Raw genomic sequence first — 24,038 nt, 5'->3', positions numbered from 1 at the left:
TCGATGTGCGAAAATCATGAGCATTTCTTTACACCAGTAATAGCCAAATAATGAATGAACTCCCATTCACAATTGCTACAAAGAGAATAAAATACGTAGGAATACAACTTACAAGGGGTGTGAAGGAACTCTTCAAGGAGAACTGCAAACCACTGCTCAAGGAAATAAGAGAGGACATAAACAAACGGAAAAACATTCCATGCTTATGGATAGAAAGAATCTACATCATGAAAATGGCCATACTGCCCAAAGTAATTTATAGGTTCAATGCTATTCGCAACAAGCTACCATTGACTTTCTTTGCAGAATTAGAAAAATCTACTTTAAATTTCATATGGAACCAAAAAAGAGCCCATATAGCCAAGACAATCCTAAGCAAAGAAAAAAAAAAAAAGCTGAAGGCATAATACTACCTGACTTCAAACTATACTACAAGGCTACAGTAACCAAAACAGCATGGTAATTGTATCAAAACAGATATATAGGCCAATGGAACAGAACAGAGGCCTCAGAAATAACACCACACAGCTACAACCATCTGATCTTTGATGAACTGGACAAAAACAAGCAATAGGAAAAGGACTCCCTATTTAATAAATGGTGTTGGGAAAATTGGCTAGCCATATACAGAAAGCTGAAACTGGACCCCTTCCTGACACCTTACATTAAAATTAACTCCAGATGGATTAAAGACTTAAACATAAGACCTAACACCATAAAAACCCTAGAAGAAAACCTAGGCAAAACCATTCTGGACATAGGTGTAGGCAAGGACTTCATGACCAACACACCAAAGCAATTGCAACAAAAGCCAAAATTAGCAAATGGGATCTAATTGAACTAAAGAGCTTCTGCACAGCAAAAGAAACTATCATCAGAGTGAACAGGCAACCTACAGAATGAGAGAAAATTTTTGCAATCTATCCATCTGACAAAGGTCTGATATCCAGAAACTACAAGGAACTTGAACAAACTTACAAGAAAAATAACAAACAACCCCATCAAAAAGTGGGTAAAGGATATGAACAAACACTTCTCAAAAGAAGACATTTATGCAGCCAACAAACATGAAAAGAAGCTCATCATCACTGGCCATTAGAGAAATGCAAATCAAAATGCAATGAAATACCATCTCGTGCCAGTTAGAATGGAGATTATTAAAAAGTCAGGAAACCACAGATGCTGGAGAGGACGTAGAAAAATAGAAACGCTTTTACACTGTTTGTTTCAACCATTGTGGAAGAGAGTGTGGTGATTCCTCAAGAATCTAGAACCGGAAATACCATTTGACCCAGCAATCGCATTAGTGGATATATACCCAAAGGAATATAAATCATTCTATTATAAAGACACATGCATATGTATGTTTATTGCAGCACTGTTCACAATAGCAAAGACTTGGAGTCAACCCAAATGCCCATCAATGATAGACTGGATAAAGAAAATGTGGCACATGTACACCATGAAATACTATGCAGCCATTAAAAAGGATGAGTTCATCACCTTTGCAAAGACATGGATGAAGCTGGAAACCATCATTCTCAGCAAACTAACACAAGAAGAGAAAACCAGACACTGCATGTTCTCACTCATAAGTGGAAGTTTGGTTGGATTACAGGCTCGCTCCTGTAATCCCAGAACTTTAGGAGGCTGAGGCAGGCAGATCATGAGGCCAGGAGATGGAGATCATTCTGGCCAACATGGTGAAACCTGTCTTTACTAAAATACAAAAAAATAGCTAAGTGTGGTGGTGCACGCCTGTAGTCCCAGCTACTTGGGAGTCCGAGGCAGGGGAATTGCTTGAACCCGGGAGGCAGAGGTTGCAGTGAGCCAAGATTGTGCCACTGCACTCCAGCCTGGTGACAGAGCGAGACTCAGCCTCAAATAAAAATAAAAATAATAAGCGGGAGTTGAACAGTGGGAGTTGAAGAATGAGAACACATGGACACAGTGAGGGGAACATCACACACGGGGGTCTGTCAGGGGTGGGGAGCTAGGGGAGGGATAGCGTTAGAATGAATACCTAATGTAGATGACGGGTTGATGGGTGCAGCAAACCATCATGGCACGTGTATACCTATGTAACAAACCTGCATGTTCTGCACATGTATCTCAGAACTTAAAGTATATTTTTAAAAAATTATTGAGCTAATAGGTTCAGGCTCTGGGGACAGGAAACATGCGTGCTGCTTATTTCTGCATCCATAACCGCCAGTACAGAAACCACACAACACTGAATAATGAAGGATGCTGGCAGTGTGATGTGTGGTCTCTGTCCTGAGGGAGCCCACAACCTACAGTGGTAGACAAAGACCACAAAACAGTGTCAGGGAAGATGCCTTTGGGGAACACGTTATTTGGACCCAACAGTTGATGCAACTCAATCAGGGAGATACACCATTTATACTTATTGACAGAAGGCTAAAGTTGGTTCTCCTTACATTCCTTTTGCCTGTATATGGTCAGGGACATTTTAACCTTGGGTTTCTGAACATCTAAACACTGCGGGTCATCCGCAGTGTTGCTGTTGACAAGAGTTCACAATCGTTAACCTCCTGGTGTCAGAACTCATTGCCCTGACCAAAATATTTACAAAAGCAAAGTTTGGTCTCAGTCATTTTCCTTGGACTCTCTGTGCAGGAATGGTACATTCAAAGATCTTGTGATTTAAGGAAGATAAGCAGGTCACTTTACTTAAAAGTCACTCAAGAGTAAGAATCCAGTACTTCCTACGGGGTGCAATGTGACACAACGTAACTGGATTTTCCTGAAGTTATTTGCCAGGTGTTTGAGAAGGAAGAGGTAGTTGGTCACAAGATATCCTAAGCTCCCCATTTTCTACCAAACAAGTACACCCAGTTCTGCATATTTAACCCAGCTTAAACATATGTGAGTTACAAAAATAAAGTCACTGCTATTGAAGAAAGATTTATATGTGCGCCTTTAAAATCCTAGGTATTTAAGAATTCAGTACGTTTGCTTTTTCTAGAATATGACTGCTAATAGTCATAAGTTATTTTGGTTTTTCTGGTTCAAAAACCTTACAGACTAGTATCTAAAAGTTAAGTCTAATCAGGCACCAGTGATATTAAGAAATACAGCTCTTAATGAAGCATAGTAGGAAGTCTTTAACCTGGTTAAAAAAAAAACAAAACCTTACCCACAACCCTTCATTAGTCAGCATCAGCAGTCCTGATGCCTGAAAGGGCTTTAAAAGTGGCAAAATCTTCAATGATGCATCTAAAACTAAGGCCTAAAACACAAACATCCCAAGAAATAGAACAAAGGACTTTCAATTAGGAACTGTGGGATTTTTCTCTTAGTTACAAGTGGGTTGGAATTGGCTTTACAATATAAAAGATGAAATTATAACAGAACTGAAACATCTATGGTAGAAGTGGGCAAGCCTACAGGCCAAATCTGGCCCATCGCCTATTTTTATAAGGCATATGAGATAAGGATGTGATATGGTTTGGCTGTGTTTCCACCCCAATCTCACCCTGAATTATAGCTCCCATAATTCCCATGTGCTGGGGGAGGGACCTGGTGGGACATAATTGAATCACAGGGGCAGGTCTTTCCCATGCTGTTCTCATAATAGTGAATAAGTCTCATAAAATCTGCTGGTTTTATAAAGGGGAGTGTTTCCCTGAACAAGTTATCTTGTCTGCCACCGTGAGAGACGTGCCTTTCACCTTCCACCATGTTTGTGAGGCCTTCCCAGCCATGTGGAACTGAGTCCATTAAACCTCTTTCTTTTGTAAATTGTTCAGCCTTGGGTATGTCTTTATTAGCAGCATGAAAACGGACTAATACAGGATGGTTTTTACATTTCTAAACAGTTAGAAAATTATTTAAATAATATTTTGTGACTCTGATAATTATATGAACAAAGTTCAGTGTTAATCTATTGGAATACAGCCACCTCCATTTGTTTACTGATGGTCTATGACTGCTTTTACTTTACAATGAAAAGTTGAAACAGAGACCACATGACCTGCAAAGCCTACAATATTTACTATCTAGCCTTCACAGAAACAGTTTGTCAACCCCTTGTCTGGAGTTCACCTGGGGCTGGCTTAAAGCATGACCGAATCAGGGATTCAGGGGTCTCCTCTTCCCTTAGAGGTACTCTCCTTCCCCAGTACTGGGCCAGCTGTGAAGCTAATGTCTCTCAGCTCCAAACCTACCTGTTGCAGATAATGTCACCAGAAAACTGATTACAAATCCACACCTGACCAGGCGAAGTGGCTCACAACTGTAATCCCAGCACTTTGGGAAACTGAGGTAGGTGGATGACTTTGAGACCAGCCTGGCCAATATGGCAAAACCCCATCTCTACAAAAAAATACAAAAATTAGCTGGTCATGGTGGTACACCCCTGTAATCCCAACTACTTGGGAGGCTGAGGTGGGAGGATCGACTGAACCCAAGAAATGGAGGCTGAAGTGAGCCAAGATCACATGTTCCCACTCCAGCCTGGGCGACAGAGCCAGACACTGTCTCAAAACAAATAAAATATAAAACAAAGTCCAGGCATCCTGAAATGCCAGGATAGCCCCTAAGGACAGAAGGAGAAGCATTTTTATCAGCCACGATTTCCAAAGTGGAGCTTGCTATGCTCATTTGCACACAAACTATTTAATGTGGGAATAAAAGATGAATTTAATTAAATAGATGTAATTTACTTAGGAAGACCACAAATTCTCAATGTTCTTTACAATTATAAAAATTAATGACTTTTTTATTATCTATAAATTACTTCCTCTTGCTCCCTAAATCACCTCCATAAAACCAAATATTTTATTTATATATACATTTTTTATTGCATTTTAGGCTCTGGGGTACATCATAAAACCAAATATTAAGCTGTTTGTGTTACATTTCCTGTGATGTCTTTTAAAAACATTTTGAGTCAGGCTCTGTGGCTCACGCCTATAATCACAGCACTCTGGGAGGCCAAGGTGGTTGGATTACCTGAGGGTCAGGAGTTCGAGACCAGCCTGACCAACATGGTAAAACCCCTTCTCTACTAAAAATACAAAAATTAACCAGGTGTGGTGGCTTGTGCCTGTAATCTCAGCTACTTGGGAGACTGAGGCAGGAGAATTGCTTGAACCCAGGAGGCGGAGGTTGCAGTGAGCTAAGATCATGCCATTGCACTCTAGCCTGGGTAACAAGAGCAAAACTTTGTCTCAAAAAAAAAATTTTTGATTCGATCTGAGAACATCCTTTTGCCTCACAGTTTCTTTTTTAGAATTAGTGCTTCATCAAGGAGTATTTTTTTTCTCCTGCATGACAATAAAAGAACTATGTAACTTTGAGATATTTTTACTGAGGCTTAAAATTTATTTCAAGACTATCTGAAGACTTCTACTTCCAGCACGGTGATGGACCAGAATCCCTAAAGGGCCTCTCTTTTCAAAATGCAGGATCCTTCATAAAACTAGTTTTTATGCATAGACAGTCGCAAAAAGAAATGCAGCAAATGCAGAAAGAAAAGTTTCAAGGCTTCTCTTTTAGCCAAAAAAAATTTTTAATTAAAAAGTACTCAAAAAAGATATGCAGATGGCAGATATGCATATGAAAAGATGCCCACATCGTACATCATCAGAGAAATGCAAGTTAAAAAAGGGGATACCATTATATGTCTATTAGAATGACTGAAATCCGGAGTACTGACACCACCACATGCTGGTGAGGATGTGGAGCAATGGGAACTCTCATTCATCGTTGGTGGGAATGCAAAATAGGACAACAACTTTGGAAGACAGTTTAGCAATTTCTTACAAAGCTAAACATCCTCTTATCATATCATCTAGCAATTGTGCTCTTTGGTATCCACCCAGAGGAGCTGGAAACTTATGTCCACACAAAAACCTGGATATTGAATGTATAGCAACTTTATTCATAATTGCCAGAACCTGGAAGCACCCAAGATGTTCTTCAGTGGATGAATGGATAAATGAATTGTGATTCATCCAGGCAATGCAATAGCAATCAAGCTTAAGCCATGAAAAGACGTGGAGGAAATGTAAATGTGTCTTACTAAGTAAAAGAAGCCAATCTGTAAAGCCTACATACTGTATGATTTCAATTATATAACATTCTGGAAAAGGCAAAACTATGGAGACAGTAAAAGGATCAGTGGCTGCCAGGGGCTAGGGGAAGGAAGGGATGGAAAGGAAGAAGACAGGAATTTTAGAGCAGTGGAATTATTCCATGTAATACTACAAGGGTAGATACATGCCAGTATACAGTTCTCCAAATCCATAGAACATAAACACAGAGTGAATCTTTTTCTTTTTCTTTTTTGAGACAGAGTCTCACTCTGTCACCCAAGCTGGAGTGCAATGGCGCAGTCTTGGCTCACTGCAGTCTCTGCCTCTCAGGCTCAAGTGATTCTCATTCCTCAGCCTCCTGAGTAGCTGGGATTACAGGCACCCGCCACCATACCTGGCTAATTTTTTTGATTTTAGTAAAGATAAGAGTTTCACTATGTCGCCCAGGGTGGTCTCCACCTTCTGAGCTCAGGCAATCTGCCCGCCTCTGCCTCCCAAAGTGCTGGGATTACAGGTGTGAGCCACCGTGCCCAGCCTACACCTAGTGAATTTTTTTTTTTTTTTTTTTTTTTTTTTTTTTTTTTTTTTGTGGGGAGAGAGTCTCACTCTATCTCCCAGGCTGTAGTGCAGTGGCCAGATCTCGGCTCACTGCAACCTCCACCTCCAGGGTTCAAGCGATTCTCCTGCCTCAGCCTCCTGAGTAGCTGGGATTACAGGTGCATGCCACTATGCCCAGTGAATTTTTGTATTTTTAGTAGAGATGGGGTTTCATCACGTTGGTTAGGCTGGTCTCAAACTCCTGACCTCATGATCCGCCTGCCTCAGCCTCCCAAAGTGCTGGGATTACAGGCGTGAGCCACCATGCCCAGCCTATACCTAGTGAATCTTAATGTCATCCATGGACTTTGGGTGATAAGGATGTGTCAGTGTAGGTTCATTTATTACAACAAATGTATCACTGTGGTGGGGGATGTGGGGGATAGGGACTGTGTATATTTCAGGGCAGGGGCTGTGTAGGAAATCTCTGTACTTTCCTCTTAATTTTGCTGTGAACTTAAAACTGCTCTTTAGAAATAAAAACTAGTTTTGCTTTTAAAGCCAAAACTTAGGAATTGAAAAGCCTATGCAAAACAGGCCACAGGCCAGATGGGGCCAGCTGACCACGTTTCGTCAACTGCTGCTCTAACAGACCATACATTTCAGTAATTTGTTTTATATTATGTATGTGTCGACGCTTCTCTCTCTCACATAGAATGTGACTTCCTCAAGATCAGAGATCTTAGTCTGTTGTGCCTATTGCTTAAACCCGAGTGATAAAATGTGCCCAGCACATAGTAGGCGCTCAACCAGTATTTTTGATGAACGAACGTATGAAAAAGTGAGTCAAAAAAGCTTTTTTATTTAAACCCCCCCAATTTAGTGGTGAAGTGCTACAGTGAAGTCCACTAGTGCTCCACCCAGGTTCGTCTAAATCCCCTTCACCAGCCCCCAGCTTTTGAGTTTGCCAGTCCCTTGTCTGGAGCCCACCTGGGCTCCAAAGGCTCACAGCTGCAGCCCTCCTCAGGGTCCTACCCTGGACCCAGACAAGAACTGGAAATGCCTGTGAGGTTATAGTCACCCAGGAAGGCTCGTAGTCAATGACTAATGCAGGAATGTGAATGCTCAGCCCTTGTTCCAAGGGATAACAAACTTTGCAGTGCACTCTGTCCCAGAATGCCCATAGAGTCTTGTTGAGCATGAGGCTTCTCCTGAAATCATGCCCTTAGTTGCTTTCTTCCTCCTTTTAATCCTCTCTCACCTATTCCCTTATGGGTTTCTCCTGGCAGCACTTCCTCAGTAAATCAGCTGCCCAGGAACCTTCATCTCAGGATCTGATTCTGATGAATCTGATCTCAGACAACCTCAGGTACTGGAGTTATCCGATATATAATACAAAACAATTGTGTATTAAATACACAAAGATATGAACACACAAATATTTGAAAAACGGAATCACAATGAATAAGGAAATAATGAGAGACTATGAAAATGAACAGGTATGTCTGGGAAAACGGTAAATTGAATTTTTAAAATAAAAAATTAAATTATTGACATAACTCAGTAGATGGTTTAAATAGCAGATTAGACAGAGCTAAAAAAAGAATTGATGAACTGGAAGAAAGATCTAAAGAACGTATCCAGAATATATTCCAAAAACATAGGGAGATAGAAAATATGATAGAGATTTAAAAGACAGGAAGGCAAAATGAGGTGGTCCAATGTCCATGCAATCAGAATCTCTGCAGTGAAAAGAAATCCATTAAGTCTCACTCTTAGGTGTGTACCCTGTCGAAACTTTTGCATTTACTGGAAGGTATATGCAAGAATATTAATAACAGTAATGTTTACAATAGCCCCAAACTGGAAAAAGTTACAACATTCATCATAAGGACAAGAGATAAATAATTTATAGCAAATTCACACAACAGAATAGGATATAGCAGTGAAAATAGACATACTACAGCTATAAGCAATAACCTGGCTGTATTACAGAAATAGTCTTTTACATAGAGCACAGGAATAAGCAAAACTAAGCAGCATGTCTTTAGGGATACATATACATGATTAAAGGATTTTTTAGGGCAAGAAAACACCAAATATAAAATATGCGATATTTATTGCCTCTGGTGGGAAGGCAGGGGGATGAGATCCAAAAGGTGCATACGAAGTATTGATAATGTTCAAAATCTAGGTTGGGTGGTAGGGTCATGTCATTGGTTTTATTATTATTCCTCCTAAACCTACATAAACAATCTACTTTATGTATATCAAATATTATATTAAAAGTAATATGGGGAGAGAAGTAGTCCTAAAATTTTTTTTAATAATATTTGCAGGATCTCTATAAAGCAAATAGTATAGCTGGATGGTGAAGATGCTCAACACGTCTTTGAAGTCAGACAGACCAGGGCTGGAATCTTATGTCTTAGTATGTCTTTGAGGAAGTTACTGATCATTCATAGACCTAAGTTTTCTCATAAAACAATGTCAATAATATCACCTCATAGGGCTTATTATGAGAATTTAATACAGTAAGATTACTAGGCCATAAGCTCTGTGGCAGGAGAGACTGTGTCTACACTATTCACCATGTATCCCTAGTGAACAGAACATGGCTGGCAGGTAGTTGGTACTGAAATGCCAAGTTCCCTTCCTTCTAAAACCATACTGTCTATGTGAGTGGCTTCGTGATGATTGTTTTACTTTTGGTTTTTGTCTGGTTGGTTTTGTATTTTATTATTTTCTTTATGTTGAGGCAAAGTCTCACTCTGCTGCCCAGGCTGGAGTGCAGTGCTGCAATCACAGCTCACTGCAGCCTGGAACTGCTGGACTCAAGCAATCCTTCTGCCTCAGCCTCCTGAGTAGCTAGGACTACAGATGAGCGCCAACACCCTGGCTAATTTTTTCTTTTTTTCTGTAGATGAACTGGAAGAAAGATCTAAAGAATGTATCCAGAATATATTCCAGAATGCCCATAGAATCTTGTTGCCCATACCGGTCTTAAACTCCTGGCCTCGAGTGATCCTCCCACCTCAGCCTCCCAAAGTGCTGGGATTATAGATGTAAGCTACCACGCCTGGCCAAGGTTTTTGTTTTTTAGATTGACATTTTACCCTGGCGTTGGCCATTTGTAACAATATGGAAGAAGTAACTTAACTTCTCCATGTTCAGATTCTTAATCTGTAAAACCAGCACTGGATTAGGGTATATAATTTCTTAATGCCTATAGTTCAGCATCATACCCTACATATTAGTCTTTTCAAAATGTAAACAATAAAGGAAGCATATTTTTGTTGCACCAAAATGCAAATCCAAGTTATATATTCACAGACATCTTCCAAATAAGGATAATAACCAGCTAAACAGAAAGCATATCTGAGATGGTCAGAATCGTGTTATGTGACAGCGCCGCAGGGGGCCGCACTGTGCGGCGAGGGTGCTCCACGCCAGTGCCTCTGCCTCTGGGCACGCCGCAACGGCTTCTTTTCCCTGTCCTTGAGCTCCCTCATTCTCAGCATTTCTTTGATTCCTGTGACTATCATCCCTAAAACAGCCCTCCACATTCTTGGCACTCAGCATTTGGTGAGTTCATCCACTCTCACACCTTTAACTAGTACCGCTGTCACAGTTAACGACACCCACATAAACAGGACAGGTCTGTCCTCTCACATGGGTGCCAAACCTCTCACTAAAGTTCAGCAGGTTTTCATTTGGGCCCCACCATTACTAGATCGACAGGTCAAAACAAGCTGCGGGACCTCGGTTCCTAAACTGTAATGCCCCTGCAGCTCTGGCTGTTACATGCTGGAAGCGAGTTCCTCATGCCCAGATACAAGCAGGAAACCCCAGCCCTCCAGCCCTGGGCACACAGCCGGAGAAGCCTGCAAAGTCACTCATGCTTGATGGAGATCCCCTCAGCCAGAAGGGTCCTTTCCTCCCCATGGGAGCCCTTCCCCAGTATGAATTCACATTCCAGCCACTGTTGGCCTGGCCTTTACCAACTCAGAGGCACTAAAGTAGCCATCAGATGAAAAAGTGACATCACAGATACGTACAGCCTTGAGGATATGACAAACAAGCCCAACTGAGAGAGACAGACCCATTTCCATTCTTCCTAGAGCGCGCCGGCTGGCCCACCTGATGTTTTCCAGGGCGTTCCTTATCTGCTGTTGCTCAATGTCATAGAGTTTCACTTCGAAGCCTCCACTGGCAAACAGCATGGCCCAGCTTCGCCCAATGAGTCCACTAAAGGGAGATAAAAGAAAGCATTCAAGTTAATTTAATATTGAATGGCTTTTCATTCCTAACCCAGAGTGAGTTTTTTTTTTTAATTACATAGTATCCTATTCTTAAAATAATAAATATCTTAAAAGTACACATTTTAGCCAGGCACGGAAAGATAAATACCACGTTTTCACTCATGTGAAACCTAAAAAGTTTATCTCATGGAGGGGGAGAATAGAATGATGGTTAACCAGGGCTGGATGGGAGTGAGAGAGGGGGAAGAAGGGTTGGGGAACGGGTGCAAACACACAGTTAATAGAAAAAGTAAGTTCTAGAGTTTGATAGCACTGTGGGGTAACTAGAGTTAACAGCAATGTATTGTATATTTCAAAACAGCTAGAAGATTTGAAATGTTCCCAACACAAAGAAATGATAAATGTTAAAGGTGATGGGTGTGCTAAATACCCTGACTTGATCATTACGCGTTCTATGCGTGTGACAAAATATCACAGGTACCCCATAAGTATGTAGGACTATTATGTGTCAATTTTTTAAAGTACACATTTTGATAATATTATTTATTTTAAATGTCTTTTTTTTTTTTTTTTTTTGAGATGGAGTCTCGCTCTGTCACCTAGGCTGGAGTGCAGCAGTGTGATCTTGGCTCACGGCAACCTCTGTGCCTCCCAGGTTCAAGTGATTCTCCTGCCTCAGCCTCCCGAGTAGGTGGGATTACAGGCGTGCACCACCATGCCTGGCTAATTTTTGTACTTTTTGGAGAGACGGGGTTTCACCATATTGGTCAGGCTGATCTTGAACTCCTGACTTTGTGATCCTCCCACCTCGGCCTCCCAAAGTGCTGGGATTACAGGCATGAGCCACCGTGCCCAGCCAATTTATTTTAAATGTTAACTGTTTCCACCCAAGAGCTCCTGAGTCCTCAACTCTGGTGCTGGCATTCATACTCCACACGGAGCTCCACAGCATCTCAGGTATTTATCACAGACTCACACGCTGAAACAAAATATTACGGTCAGGAGGTAGCAGGGTACCATGGAGACACAAGACCCCTTGGGTGAACTTCCACTTGACCATGTCTTAAGCAGGTCACTTAATTGACTTAAAAGAACAAAAAAGACCATCTGCCTTGTCCTCCCCAATAATTACTGCCACTGCCACCCACATTTGAGTATGGATTGGGTACCAGGCACCATTAAACATATCACAGGTCTTACATCTGTTAAGCTTTACAACAACCCTACAAGGTAGGTGCTGTTAGTATTTCCATTTTATATGTAGGGAAACTGAGGCATGGAGGAATTAAGCCTACATGGACTATAAATGATAAACTGAGGCATGGAGGAATTAAGTCCATAAGGGGAGAAGGGATGGATCTGTGAGATGAAGCCAAGCAATCTGATTCCTGAGTCCTTCCTCTTAACCACTACACTCCAGTGGCTGTTTCAGACTTACTGGAAAATGAAAAGAGAAAAAAAGTCATAAAGAGTTCACATGGGGATGATCAGAGTGAAAAACAAATGTACAGAACACATCTAGAGCCCAAATCTTGGTTTCTACAGCATTCTCCAATCACAGGAAGCAGGACTCCTTGGAGAAATGGCTAATTTGAAGACAGACCCAGAAAATATTCTAGATGAGCCTGGGTCAGTTTGTAGCACCAAAAAGAAAAAAAGTGTTAAGGAAACAATCCATCGATGGGGCATGTCACAGGGACAAGGGCCCACTATGGGAGTTCCCAAGGCCAAAGCTGGAACTTGAGCCACAGAATTAATACAGCAATACTGGATCATAGCATGAGTAGGGCACAACTCAATGTCTGAATAAATAAATGAAGAAGAAGCCAGATCTTCCTTACAGAAAAATACCAAATACTTTGTGCAGGTATTCCCCCTTAGGGAGGTAGAGCATCACCCACACTTCAGTGTGGGCTGTGGAAAGTGGCCTCCTTCCACAAAGCACAGTGTGAAAGAGGAGAAAGTTGGCATCACCACGCAGTGGAGAAGACTGACAAACACTACCTCAGCCAGGTGTTCAAGGTCAACATCGGCAGTGGTAACTCACACTGAGATTATGCACCCTTGATATAGGACAAAGTGAAAATGATGCTTTACTCCTGTGGTCTTCCTTCCCGAAACCCATTGCACCAGTCTCATCGTGAAAAGAACATCAGACAAGTCCTAACAGAGGGACATTCCACAAACTACATGACCCGTGCTCCTCAAAACCGTTAAGGTCATCAAAAACAGGGAAAGTCTGAGTAACTGTCACAGTCTGGATGAGTCAAAAGAGAAATGACTATTGCAACTTGGTATCCTGGATGGGATCTTGGGACAAAAATAAGAGATTAGGTAAAAACTAAGGAAATCTGAATAAAATATGAATGTTGTTAAATAATGTGTTGGTCATTGATACCCAATATTCTTAATATTAATTATTAATAAACAATGTTAATAAATAATAATGTATTGGTTTGTTAATTGTTAAAAATGTATCCTACTAAGGTAAGATGTTAATAAGAGGGGAAACTTGGTAAGGTGACATGTGAAAACTCTCTATACTATCTTCACAATTTTTCTGTAAATGTAAAATTTGTCTAAAAAAAAGTCTTTTTTAAAATGAAAGTATGTAAAAGCAGTTCCACTCCTACATATGTACCCAACAGAAATTAAAACATGTCCACGAAAAAACCTTGTACACCAACAATTATAGCAGTGTTATTGACAACAGCTAAATGGAACAGATAAAATGTGGCATATCCATACGACAGAGCTATTTGGCCACAATAAGGAATGAAATGCTGATACATGCTACATGGATGAATGTGGACATTTGCTAAGTGGAAGAAGCCAGTCACAAAGCTTTACGTACTGTATGATTCCATTTATGAAATGTCCGGGATACACATATTCATAGAGACAGGAAGTAGATTTGTGGTTGCCCAGGGCTACGGGAGGAAGGAGTGAAAAGTGGTAGCTAGTGGATCCAAGGTTTGGGATGAGGATCCAAACTGATTGTGGTGATGGATGCACAACCTTGTGAATATACTAAAATCACTGAATTGTACACTTTAAATGGGTGAATTACAGCTCCGTACTGCTATTATTAAAAATAAATGTTTGTGCCTGGATGCAGTGGCTCACAACTATAATCCCAGCACTTTGGGAGGCCGAGGTGGGGGGATCACCTGCGGTTGGGAGTTTGAGACCAGCCTAACATGGAGAAACCCTGTCTCCACTAAAAATACAAAATTAGACAGGCATAGTGACGCACCCCTGTAATCCCAGCTACTCGGGAGGCTGAGGCAGGAGAATCGCTTGAACCCAGGAGGTGGAGGTTGCAGTGAGCTGAGATCATGCTATTGCACTCTAGCCTGAGTAACAAGAGCAAAATCGCGTCTCAACAAAATAATAAAATAAAATAAAAAAACATTGATGAACATACTTTGACAACCAACTCCTGCCATAAAAATGTAAAGCAATAATACTTAAATTTCCATGAGTGGATGGAGCCAGTAAATAATAATAATTAATAATAATAATACTTAAGTTTAGTTGATTAGAAGGGTGAAGGGGAAACAAATGTCACATTTGGCATAATGTAGGGGGTTGCCTTAAGGTGTGAATGCAAAGAACAGCTGTCTATGTTCAGAGTCTTCAGTTTTTAAGAATGAACACTAAATCAGCCTTAAAAAGGAAAGACACAAAAATGAAAGAAAAAAAAAAGGAAAAACACATGCCACAACACAGAAGGAACTTGAGGACATTTTGCTAAATGAAATAAGCCAGTCACAAAATGATGAACACCCTGTGATTCCACTTACATTAGGCATGCATAGAGACATAAAGACAGAAGGGTGGATGCCAGGGCTGGGGCTGGGGGAAATAAATGGGCAGCTGTTGTTCTGTGGGCATGGAGTTTCCGTTCTGCAAGATAAAAAAGTGCTGGAGATTGGCTGCATGACAATAGAAACATACTTAACACTACTGAACAACTATACACTTGAGAACTGTTAAAATGGCAAATTGGGCCGGCTGCAGTGGCTCACGCCTGCAATCCCAGCACTTTGGAAGGCTGAAGCAGGTGGATCACCTGAGGTCAGGAGTTCAAGACCAGCCTGGCCAACATGGTGAAACCCCATCTCTACTAAAAATACAAAAATTAGCCAGGCGTGGTGGCGAGTGCCACCTACTCGGGAGGCTGAAGCAGGAGAATTGCTTGAACCGGGGGGCAGAGCCGAGATCCCACCACTTCACTCCAGCCTCTTTCTTCTTTGAAGAAAGAGCAAAACTTCATCTCAAAAAAAAAAAAAAAAAAGACAAATTGTATGTTATGTGTATTTTACTGTGGCTAAATGTAGTTTAAACTTTAAAAAAAAAAAAAAAAATGAATGCTAACTTGCCCTGCAAAAGAATGACTCTGACTTGGGACAAGGCTTACTTACCCAACCACAAGGCAACTGGCCTAGAGAAAATATATATTCCTAACATTCCAATCTCAGTTTCCCTGGCCCCTCTTAAAGCCTCTGCACTTGGCTTTGTTCTCCTGGGGACTGGATATCAAAAGGTAATCTTGAACAGGCTTGGCTCATGCCCGTAATCCCAGCACTTTGGGAGGCGGAGGCAGGAGGATAATGGGAACCCAGAAGTTCAAGAAGAGCCTGGACAACATAGGGAAACCATGTCTCTATAAAAAATAAAATAAAATTAGTCGGGTGTGGTCTCAGCTACTCAGGAGGCTGAGGCAGGAGGATCACTTGAGCCCAGGAGTTCAAGGATGCAGTATGCAGGGGATTACGATCGCGCCACTGCAATCCAGCCTCAGAAAGAGCAAGACCCTGTCTGAGAGAGAAGGTAATCTTTCTCTACCTAAAGTCAATTTTCTCAAGACAGTCTTTACCCTGGGACAAAACCCTGGAGAAAGTTCTACCTCTGGCACCCACCTTGTATGTGCGTGCAAGCCTGGGGCTGGACGGAGAGACAAGAGCACGTGACAAATGCAGCACAAGCCGAGTAGGCGTTATTCACAACGCGTGGGCCCAGCATTTCAGATTGTACATTGTTTCTGGATTCTGAAATTTTTGATTCCAGGCACCAGTGGCTCACATCTGTAATCCCAGCACTTTGGGAGGCTGAGGCAGGCAGATCACGAGGTCAGGAGTTTGGGACCAGCCTGACCAACATGGTGAAATCCTGTCTCTACTAAAAATACAAAAAAATTTGCTGGGTGTAGTGGCGAGCACCTGTAATCCCAGCTATTCAGGAGGCTGAGGCAGGAGAATTGCTTGAACCTGGAAGGCAGAGGTTGCAGTGAGCCAAGATCACACCACTGCACTCCAGCCTGGTGACAGAGGAAGACTCCAGCACTTTGGGAGGCTGAGGTGGGCAGATCATCTGAGGTCAGGAGTTTGAGACCAGCCTGGCCAACATGGTGAAACCTGTCTCTACTAAAAAAAAAATACAAAAATTAGCCAGGCATGGTGGCACGTACCTGTAATCCCAGCTACTCAGGAGGCTAAGGCAGGAAAACTGCTTGAACCCGGGAGGCAGAGGTTGCAGTGAGCCAAGATAGTGCCATTGCACTCCAGCCTGGGCAACATGAGTGAAGCTCCATCTCAAAAACAAACAAAAAAATAGTAAATTTTGCATAGTGAAGTTTAAAATAAAAAGCAATGCTAGTAAGCAGTATGAATTTGTTTAACAGGGTAAACGCTATGCACCAGGAACTAGCGCTCACTTCATATTCCTGGCGTGTTGTAGAGGCTCAGTAAATGTGAAAAAGCCATCATTATCAAGTGACAAATATGAGATCATGGTCAGCTGGTCTTGCCTTGGAGTTAGTCTGAAGGCAACAATGACTCACTGAGGAAATACATAAAGGGCACCTACCATGTGCAGGCACTGCCCAGGTCCTGACCCCAAGGAGCTCACAGTAGGTAGGCAGAAAACAAACTAAATAAGCCAAAGCACTAGGGAGAAAGAAAGCAGGGCAGTAGGGACTGGGAGGCAGAGAAATGTTAAAAGCGCCACCAGGGACTGTCTCACTGGGAAGGTAACATTTTAGCAAAGGAGGTAAGGGGCCAAGCCATGAGACTGTATCTCTGCGAGAAGTGTTCCTTGTGGAGTCGGTTTGCCCAGCTGGCCCAGATCGACAAGCCTGGTGCTCTGCTGGATGGGGTGGTAGGCGGAGAGGGAGGAAGGGACAATGAGGTCAAAGGGAAGGAGAGAGAGGTGAGCCCATTTCATGGCACCTCAGAAGCAATGGAGGGATTTTGGGTTTTACTGAGTGAGACAGGTGGCTAATAGAAGGTTTTAGACAAAAGATATCAACTGACTTCTGTTATTCAAGGGCCCTTCTAGTTGCCTTACTAAGAATACACTGCAGAAGGACAAAGATGGAAGTTAGGAGACCAGTTGGGTGTCAGGAGGCTGGTGCCCGATGTGATGGGAGGCAGGACCAGGACGGAGGCAAAGGGGGTGCTGGAAAGTGGTCAGCTGAGAAATGAATATGCAATATTTTCACAGTACAGCCAAGAAGAATGGCTGATGAGTTACATGTGGGTGTGAGAAAAAGAAAAGTGGAAGATGGGGCCAAGCTTCTTTTGGACAAGGAAGGGTGGAGATGTCATTAACTCTGCTGGGAAAGACTAGCAAGGGAGCAGATGATAGGAGGGAAGATCAGTTCAAAACAGGATGTTTTGAGTGAGAAATACCAATGGGTGGGTCTAGCAAATCATTGGCTGTAAGTATCCAGGTTCAGATCCAAGGGGTGGTCTGGGATGTTAATTGGGATTTACTGTATAGACATGGTATTTAAAAAGTGTATGATGAGCTGGGTGCGGTGGCTCACCCCTATAATCCCAGCACTTTGGGAGGCCGAGGCGAGTGGATCACAAGGTCAGGAGTTCGAGACCAGCCTGGCCAATAGGTTGAAACCCCATCTGTACTAAAAATACAAAAATTAGCCAGGAATGATGGCTGGCACCTGTAGTCCCAGCTACTCAGGAGGCTGAGGCAGGAGAGTCACTTGAACCCAGCAGATGGAGGTTGCAGTGAGCCAAGATCACGCCACTGCAGTCCAGCCTGGTGACAGTCAGACTCTGTCTCAAAAAAAAAAAAAAAAAAAAAGCGTGTGACTTGGTGAGATCTCTAAGAAAGTGAATGTCAATAAAGAAGTCCAGGATTGAGCCTTGGGACACTCCAACTTTAATGGGGAAGAATATGGGGACAAAAGAAAGTGCCAGTGAGGTGGGGGGGTATGGTCAGGAAAGTGAAGGGAGCTGCCATCTGCATCAAACGCTGCTGATGAAGAAAGACTTGAACTGAGGACTGACCATTGGGCTTTGCAAGATGAATGGGGGTGGGGACCATGACAAGAGCAGATTTGTGGGCTTGGTGAAAGACTGCCTGGGGTAGGTTTAAGAGAAAATGAGCCTTTAGTCCTAACTACTGGTTTCAGGAAATGAAGGAACGGTGGAACATGATAAATGACACTACAGGGGCTGGGTGCAGTGGCTCATGCCTGTAATCTCAGCACTTAGGAGGCTGAGGTAGGTGGATGGCTTGCACCCAGGAGTTCAAGACCAGCCTGGGCAATATAGCAAGACCCTGTGTATAAATGGAAGGGAAGGAATGGGAAGGGGAGGGGAGGGGAGGGGAGGAGAGGGGAGGGGAGGGGAGGGGAGGAGAGGGGAGGGGAGAGGAGGGGAGTTCAGCAAAATCTAGAATATGGAAAATTTTACAGGGCAAATGACTCACATTCTTCAATAGATAAACAGCAAGAAAATTTTTACAAAACCAGAGAGGGATGGAGAATCTATAGATTGAAAGAGTTAAGAAATCTTATTGATTAAATATAACATGTGGGCCTTATTTAGACCCTAAATAAATCAAACCAAGTATTTAAAAAATGAATCAGGGAACTCTTGAATATGGAAGAGATATTTAAAGATATTACATGAAGATATTAAGGAATTGTGTTAATGTGTTACACATGATATGCTATTGTGGTTATATATATTGTTAAAAGTCCATATCTTTTAGATACTCTACATGCTGACATAGTTACAGATGAAATGACTCTATGCCGAACAGTCCAGAGAAGGGAGAGTAACTGAAACTAGATTAGCCATGTGTTAATAATTGTTGAAGTTGAGGGGTGGGGGAAGGCGCCGGAGGGTTCATTGTACTGTTCTCTCAACTTTAACACACTTTGAAATGTTTCCATAGTACAAAGTTAAGAGAGAGAATATGCATAGGAAGAAAGAAACTGGAGACAATATGGATAATTTTATTAAGTTTTGAGGAGGAATGTGGCAATTACCAGAGGGAAAAATGGGGTCAAGAGAGGGTGCTTTTCTGTTTGCAGGGAACAACTGTGTGTTTGCTCACTGCAGCGTCTGAACCCTCCAGAGGGGAAGCAATCATGCTAGAGGGAGCGTGGCGCTTCAGTCTGAGGCTAACGCACCTGCTTCCATGTCTTGGGTCTTACCCTAATGCTGCTGTTGCTCAAGGAAAGGCAGCCCCCATAATCAAACAGGCAGCAAGTCTTTGGAACCGCAGTATCTGACCTGAGGGAGGATAACCGTCAGCAGGGATTCTGCCATCAATATCAGGTGGTTGGACTGGGCCTCATTTCCCTTTCAATCTTGAGATTGCCCCCTTCATTGCAGAGGCCCAACCACAGAGGCTGACTCCAGGCGAACAGCTGGTGTACTTTCCCTACCCCTCCATGCCCACACACTCAGTCACTGCTGATCGGACATGGATTGGACACCTGACATGAAGAAGCCAATCAGCTGGCCTAGGAGCACCCTATGACATCTGCAGGCTGGGATGCACAGAGCTGAGGCCATTGGGTTTCCTCTCCTGAAAATTGGACCTAAAATATAGAAACTAACAGTCCGTAACAGGCACTATACTGAAACAGTGTAACCTTAGGGTTGGCAGTGATGTGCAAGATAAAGTCACAAGGGAGAAAAGAAAAGTGAGCGAGTCCAAGGAGAGGGAATCTACAGAGCAAACGAAGTTGCAGGCAGCACAGGGACCAGAACTCCCGGCCCCAGGGCTGGGAAGTTCCCTGCCGTGGTTTCCTTCAGGTTTCTGCTTCAGGTTTCCCCTAGTATTGTTTCCCAACACTACTTTACATCAGGCCCAAGAATAATGAACTTCCTGTCCCAAGATCATGTGACATCTTATTGGCCTTCCTTTGAACTGCTCTACACCTGGAGACCATAAAATGGGAGCCAGCGATAGAGGTAATTCAATGCCCTTCCCACTCTGACTATTGTGGTATGTCTTAAAGCTTCGGAATTCATGAATATTAATGGCTATACAAAAGGCAAACGCAGATGAACATTTATTCTATCATACAGCAGCAAAGCAGCAGGCAAGAAAAGTGATACAATTGCTTCAATTCTAATTTTATCATTAAGGTCACTTAATTTTGAATAAATTCACTTTAGATACATTTGAAAGTATCTTTCCAGCTACAGTTACTTATTTACTGGGTAAAAACTGAAGTAAAACTGTTCCTACACTCATGCTCTAAGTCTACTATGGAAATTTTGCCAGAAAAAGCTGTTATGTAACTCCTACAAAGGGGACATTTAGTGTCTAAGCTGACTCAAAAGGCAAGGGAGGCATCCTAGGGTTTGCTGTGTACGTGTGCAAAAATTAGCAGGAAAATACCTAGAATAGCGCTTCAAAGAAAATTCATGCCTCAGAAAGTTTCTTATAAAAAATGCACAGGCTGGATATAGTGGCTCAGGCCTGCAATCTCAGCACTTTGGGAGGCCAGGGTGGGTGGATCACTTGAGGCCAGGAGTTCAAGACTGGCCTAAACGGAGAAACCCTGTCTCTACTAAAAATACGAAAATTAGCCAGGCATGGTGGCACGTGCCTGTAGTCCCAAGCTACTTGGGAGGCTGAGGCAGGAGAATTGCTTGAATCCAGAAGGCGGAGGTCGCAGTGAGTTGAGATGGTGCCACTGTACTTCAGCCTGGATGACAGAGGGAGACCCTGTCTCAAAAGAAATAAAATGTACAATCACCCCAAACAAAATTTTGGAATAAAAAAAAAATGAAGAAGACTCTAGTTTATAGGATGCCTTTCTTTCTTGCCTTTCTAGTTTATGGGATGTTTTTCTTGATATAAAAAATGTCCTATCAAGCCCTTCACACCGCACATCAGTTAAAAAATAAGCAGTCTCTGTTACAAATGCTCAAATATTTCTCTACTGGGGCCAGGCATGGTGGATATACAAATGGTGACAATACAGTTTCTACCCTTAGGGGAAAGTCCCAGAGGCAGAACTTTTCCTGGAGGAGACAGTCCCTGAGCTTGATACTGAAGGAGTGTGCCCCTGAAAAGCAGGACAGGACAAAGGGCATGTCCTGCACCAGGAACATTTTGTGTCCCTATTCTAAACAAGCTCAAGGCCTGCAATCTGAATTTTGTATACAAATACAGAACTCATATTTTAGCAATTTAGAAACACAGTGTTTTATAGAGGTAAGGCTAACAAAATGAAAGCCTGAGAACACTACTCCAATGCAAATTTATCTTCATGATACCCATTTCTACTCTTACATTTTTTTCTTTCTTTTTCTTTTTTCTTTTTTTTTTTTTTTGACGGAGTCTCACTCTGTCCCCAGGCTGGAGTGCAGTGGCACTATCTCAGCTCACTGCAACCTCTGCCTCCTGAGTTCAAGCAATTCTCCTGCCTCAGCCTCCCGAGTAGTTGGGATGACAGGCATGCGCCACCATGCCCAGCTAATTTTTGTGTATTTAGTAGAGACAAGGTTTTGCCATGTTGTCCAGGCTGGCCTCAAACCCCTGACCTCCGCTGGTCCGCCCTCCTAGGCCTCCTACTTGTTAAGTGGGTGTTCCTTGGAATCAGGGGCCAGGAAAGAAATTGAGGGAAGAGAAAGAAGGGTGGTAAGGAGGAAGGGAAGAAACCAGCACTGTCCCAGAGGCAGAGCTGGGTGTGTGCTAAGGTGCTGAGGGTGGGGGAAAGACAGGACTTTCACACCAGAAAACAAAGAAACAAGCAGAGGCCCCAGGGGATTATGTGGTCCTTAAAGTTAGCCAACCTTTCTCTAATTCCTTATCCCCATCCCTCAAGGAATCAGAGGAGATGTCAACTGCATCTCCTCCTCAGTAGACTGAGCCACCCACATCGAGACCAATAAAAAGTTATATAATATGGCTTACTTACATTCTACTAGAAAATAAAATAAAAAATTGTATATTATATAATTATATATAATCAACTAAAAATTAACTTCACATTTATTAAGTGCATGCATAACACTACTCCAAGGCATGATGGAGCTATGCAAGGCCAGGAAAGGTGGCTCACCCCTGTAATCTCAACACTTTGGGAGGCCTAGGCACTTGAACCCAGGAGTTCGAGACTAACCAGGGCAAGATGGTGAGACCCCATCTCTACCTAAAATTTTTAAAAATCAGCCGGGCGTGGTGGCACGAGCCCATAGTCCCAGCTACTTGGGAGGCTGAGGTAGGAGGATGGCTTGAGCCCAGGAGGTTGAGTTCCACCATGATGGTGCCACTGCACTCCTGCCTGGGCTACAGAGCGAGACCCTGTCCTATTAAAATGTGTGCGTGCGTGTGTGTGTGTGTGTGTGTGTGTGTGTGTGTGTGTGAACGCCCATGTGTGTAGAAAACTGTATGTATGTATACATTCTGATAACTATGAATAAAATGCAAGACAGAGGTAACTACCATAACCAGTACAAAGTGCACTTTTTAATATGTCTTCACTATTCAACCACGGGCACCCATGGGCCAGAAAGAACAAAGGCACCCTTAACTCCACTGCTCTGGAGAAAAGAAAGCTGACAATAAGCAATCTGATGCCCTCCTTCAATGGGAAGGAAACGCCCTGACATTGGAAGTGGTCGCCACACCGGGTTGTACACTGATGCGGGGAGGAGGAGAGGGAAGGCCAGCACCTCAACAGCAGTCACAAAAAGGTGTTTTAACTATCAGTAGCAAGTATTAACATGTTTATAGATTGCTGCTAACAGCTAGCCAAAGAAAGGTACACAAAAATGCCCCTTTTTAAAATATAAAAATAGCAAGGATTGTAAACATGGTAGGGGCCTGGGAGAGCACACACCAGAAATCAATTTGGGCAGAATTTAGGCTGTTAAATGGATACATTTAGCAAACTCTCTGAGCTCCATCGCCCCCCACTCTGGAAACATCGCCTTGCCCAGGAGTTAGGACTCCATGTACGTTCGCCTAACACCTGCGGTGGCCTCGGCGACATCGTCGCCACAAGGACTGCGCCGGCACCCTCCCTGCTGGGCTAGTCCGGTCTCTGTCACTAAACCCTGTGACCTTGGGTAAACCGCTTAGCCTCAGTATTCTCATTCGTAAAACGGGGGTGAGAACACAGTCGTCGCAGAATCGCAGCCGGAATTCATTTGGTTCAACACGGTGCCCGACGTCTGTGTGAACCTGCGGGCGGACGCGGCGACATTCAACAGTCAGGGAACCGCGGGCCCCAAGGCCTGCGCGGTCAGCCTCGGAACCTCCTGCAACGCCGGCTCCCGCGAAGCAAACCCAACTCCGCAGGGGGCCTCCACCTGCCGAGCCCTCCCCGAGCCAGCCAGCACCGTGGGGGCCCCAGGGCGCAGGGCCTCGGGGGGCCAGAGGCCGGCGCGGTGACAGCGACCCGGCGCCCACCCCGAGCGCCCCAAGCGCAGGCACCGCGTCCCCGGCGTCTCCCTGGGCTCCAGGGGCAGCAGCGCGGCTCAGAGCCCTTTACCTGCCAACGATCACCACGCAGCCGGCCGCGGAGGACGCCATGACTGGGCCGGGGACGCGGCGCCGCGGGTGCTGGGACCAGGCGCAGGCAGAGCTCGGAGCTCGGGGCTCCGGGGAGGGCGGGTCCCGCGCCCATTGGCTGCGCGCGCGGGCGGGGAGGGCGGGGAGGGCCGCTGGGCCCCGGGGGTGCGCGCCGCGGGCCCGAGACACCCCGAGACGCCCCGCGCCGCCCCTCGGGGGCAGGGGCAGGACCAGCGCCGGGGCCCGTCGAGGGAAAGCGGGAAGACCACGCGCTTGTGAGTCGGCATGCACCGTGAAGTCCGTGTCTACCAGAGGGGACGCGGCCAGGCTGGCACGGGGCTGGAGCGCTAAAGCACCCTAGAGAAACGGTCAGAGAATG

General features: G+C 43.8%; 1 protein-coding gene across 2 annotated transcripts in view; it reads right to left on the bottom strand.

The window, feature by feature from the left end:
- Window positions 1–23,759, bottom strand: part of CRYL1 (crystallin lambda 1) — a 124,232-nt gene extending 100,473 nt beyond the window's left edge. For both annotated transcript variants that reach the window (XM_032260134.1, XM_032260135.1), the window contains exons 1-2: window positions 23,640–23,759; window positions 10,740–10,847 (exon numbers count right to left, since the gene is read on the bottom strand). In XM_032260134.1, coding sequence (XP_032116025.1) covers window positions 10,740–10,847; window positions 23,640–23,680 — 149 coding nt within the window. In that variant the 5' untranslated portion in view covers window positions 23,681–23,759. The remainder of the gene's footprint in view (window positions 1–10,739; window positions 10,848–23,639) is intronic.
- Window positions 23,760–24,038: the final 279 nt, after the last annotated feature.

The sequence above is a fragment of the Sapajus apella genome, unplaced genomic scaffold (genome assembly GCF_009761245.1).
Source record: "Sapajus apella isolate SASKATOON/1434 unplaced genomic scaffold, GSC_monkey_1.0 scaffold114, whole genome shotgun sequence".
Classification (NCBI taxonomy): Eukaryota; Metazoa; Chordata; class Mammalia; order Primates; family Cebidae; genus Sapajus; species Sapajus apella.
Note: the sequence above shows the minus strand (reverse complement) of the source record. Positions and strands in the feature narration are given on the sequence as shown.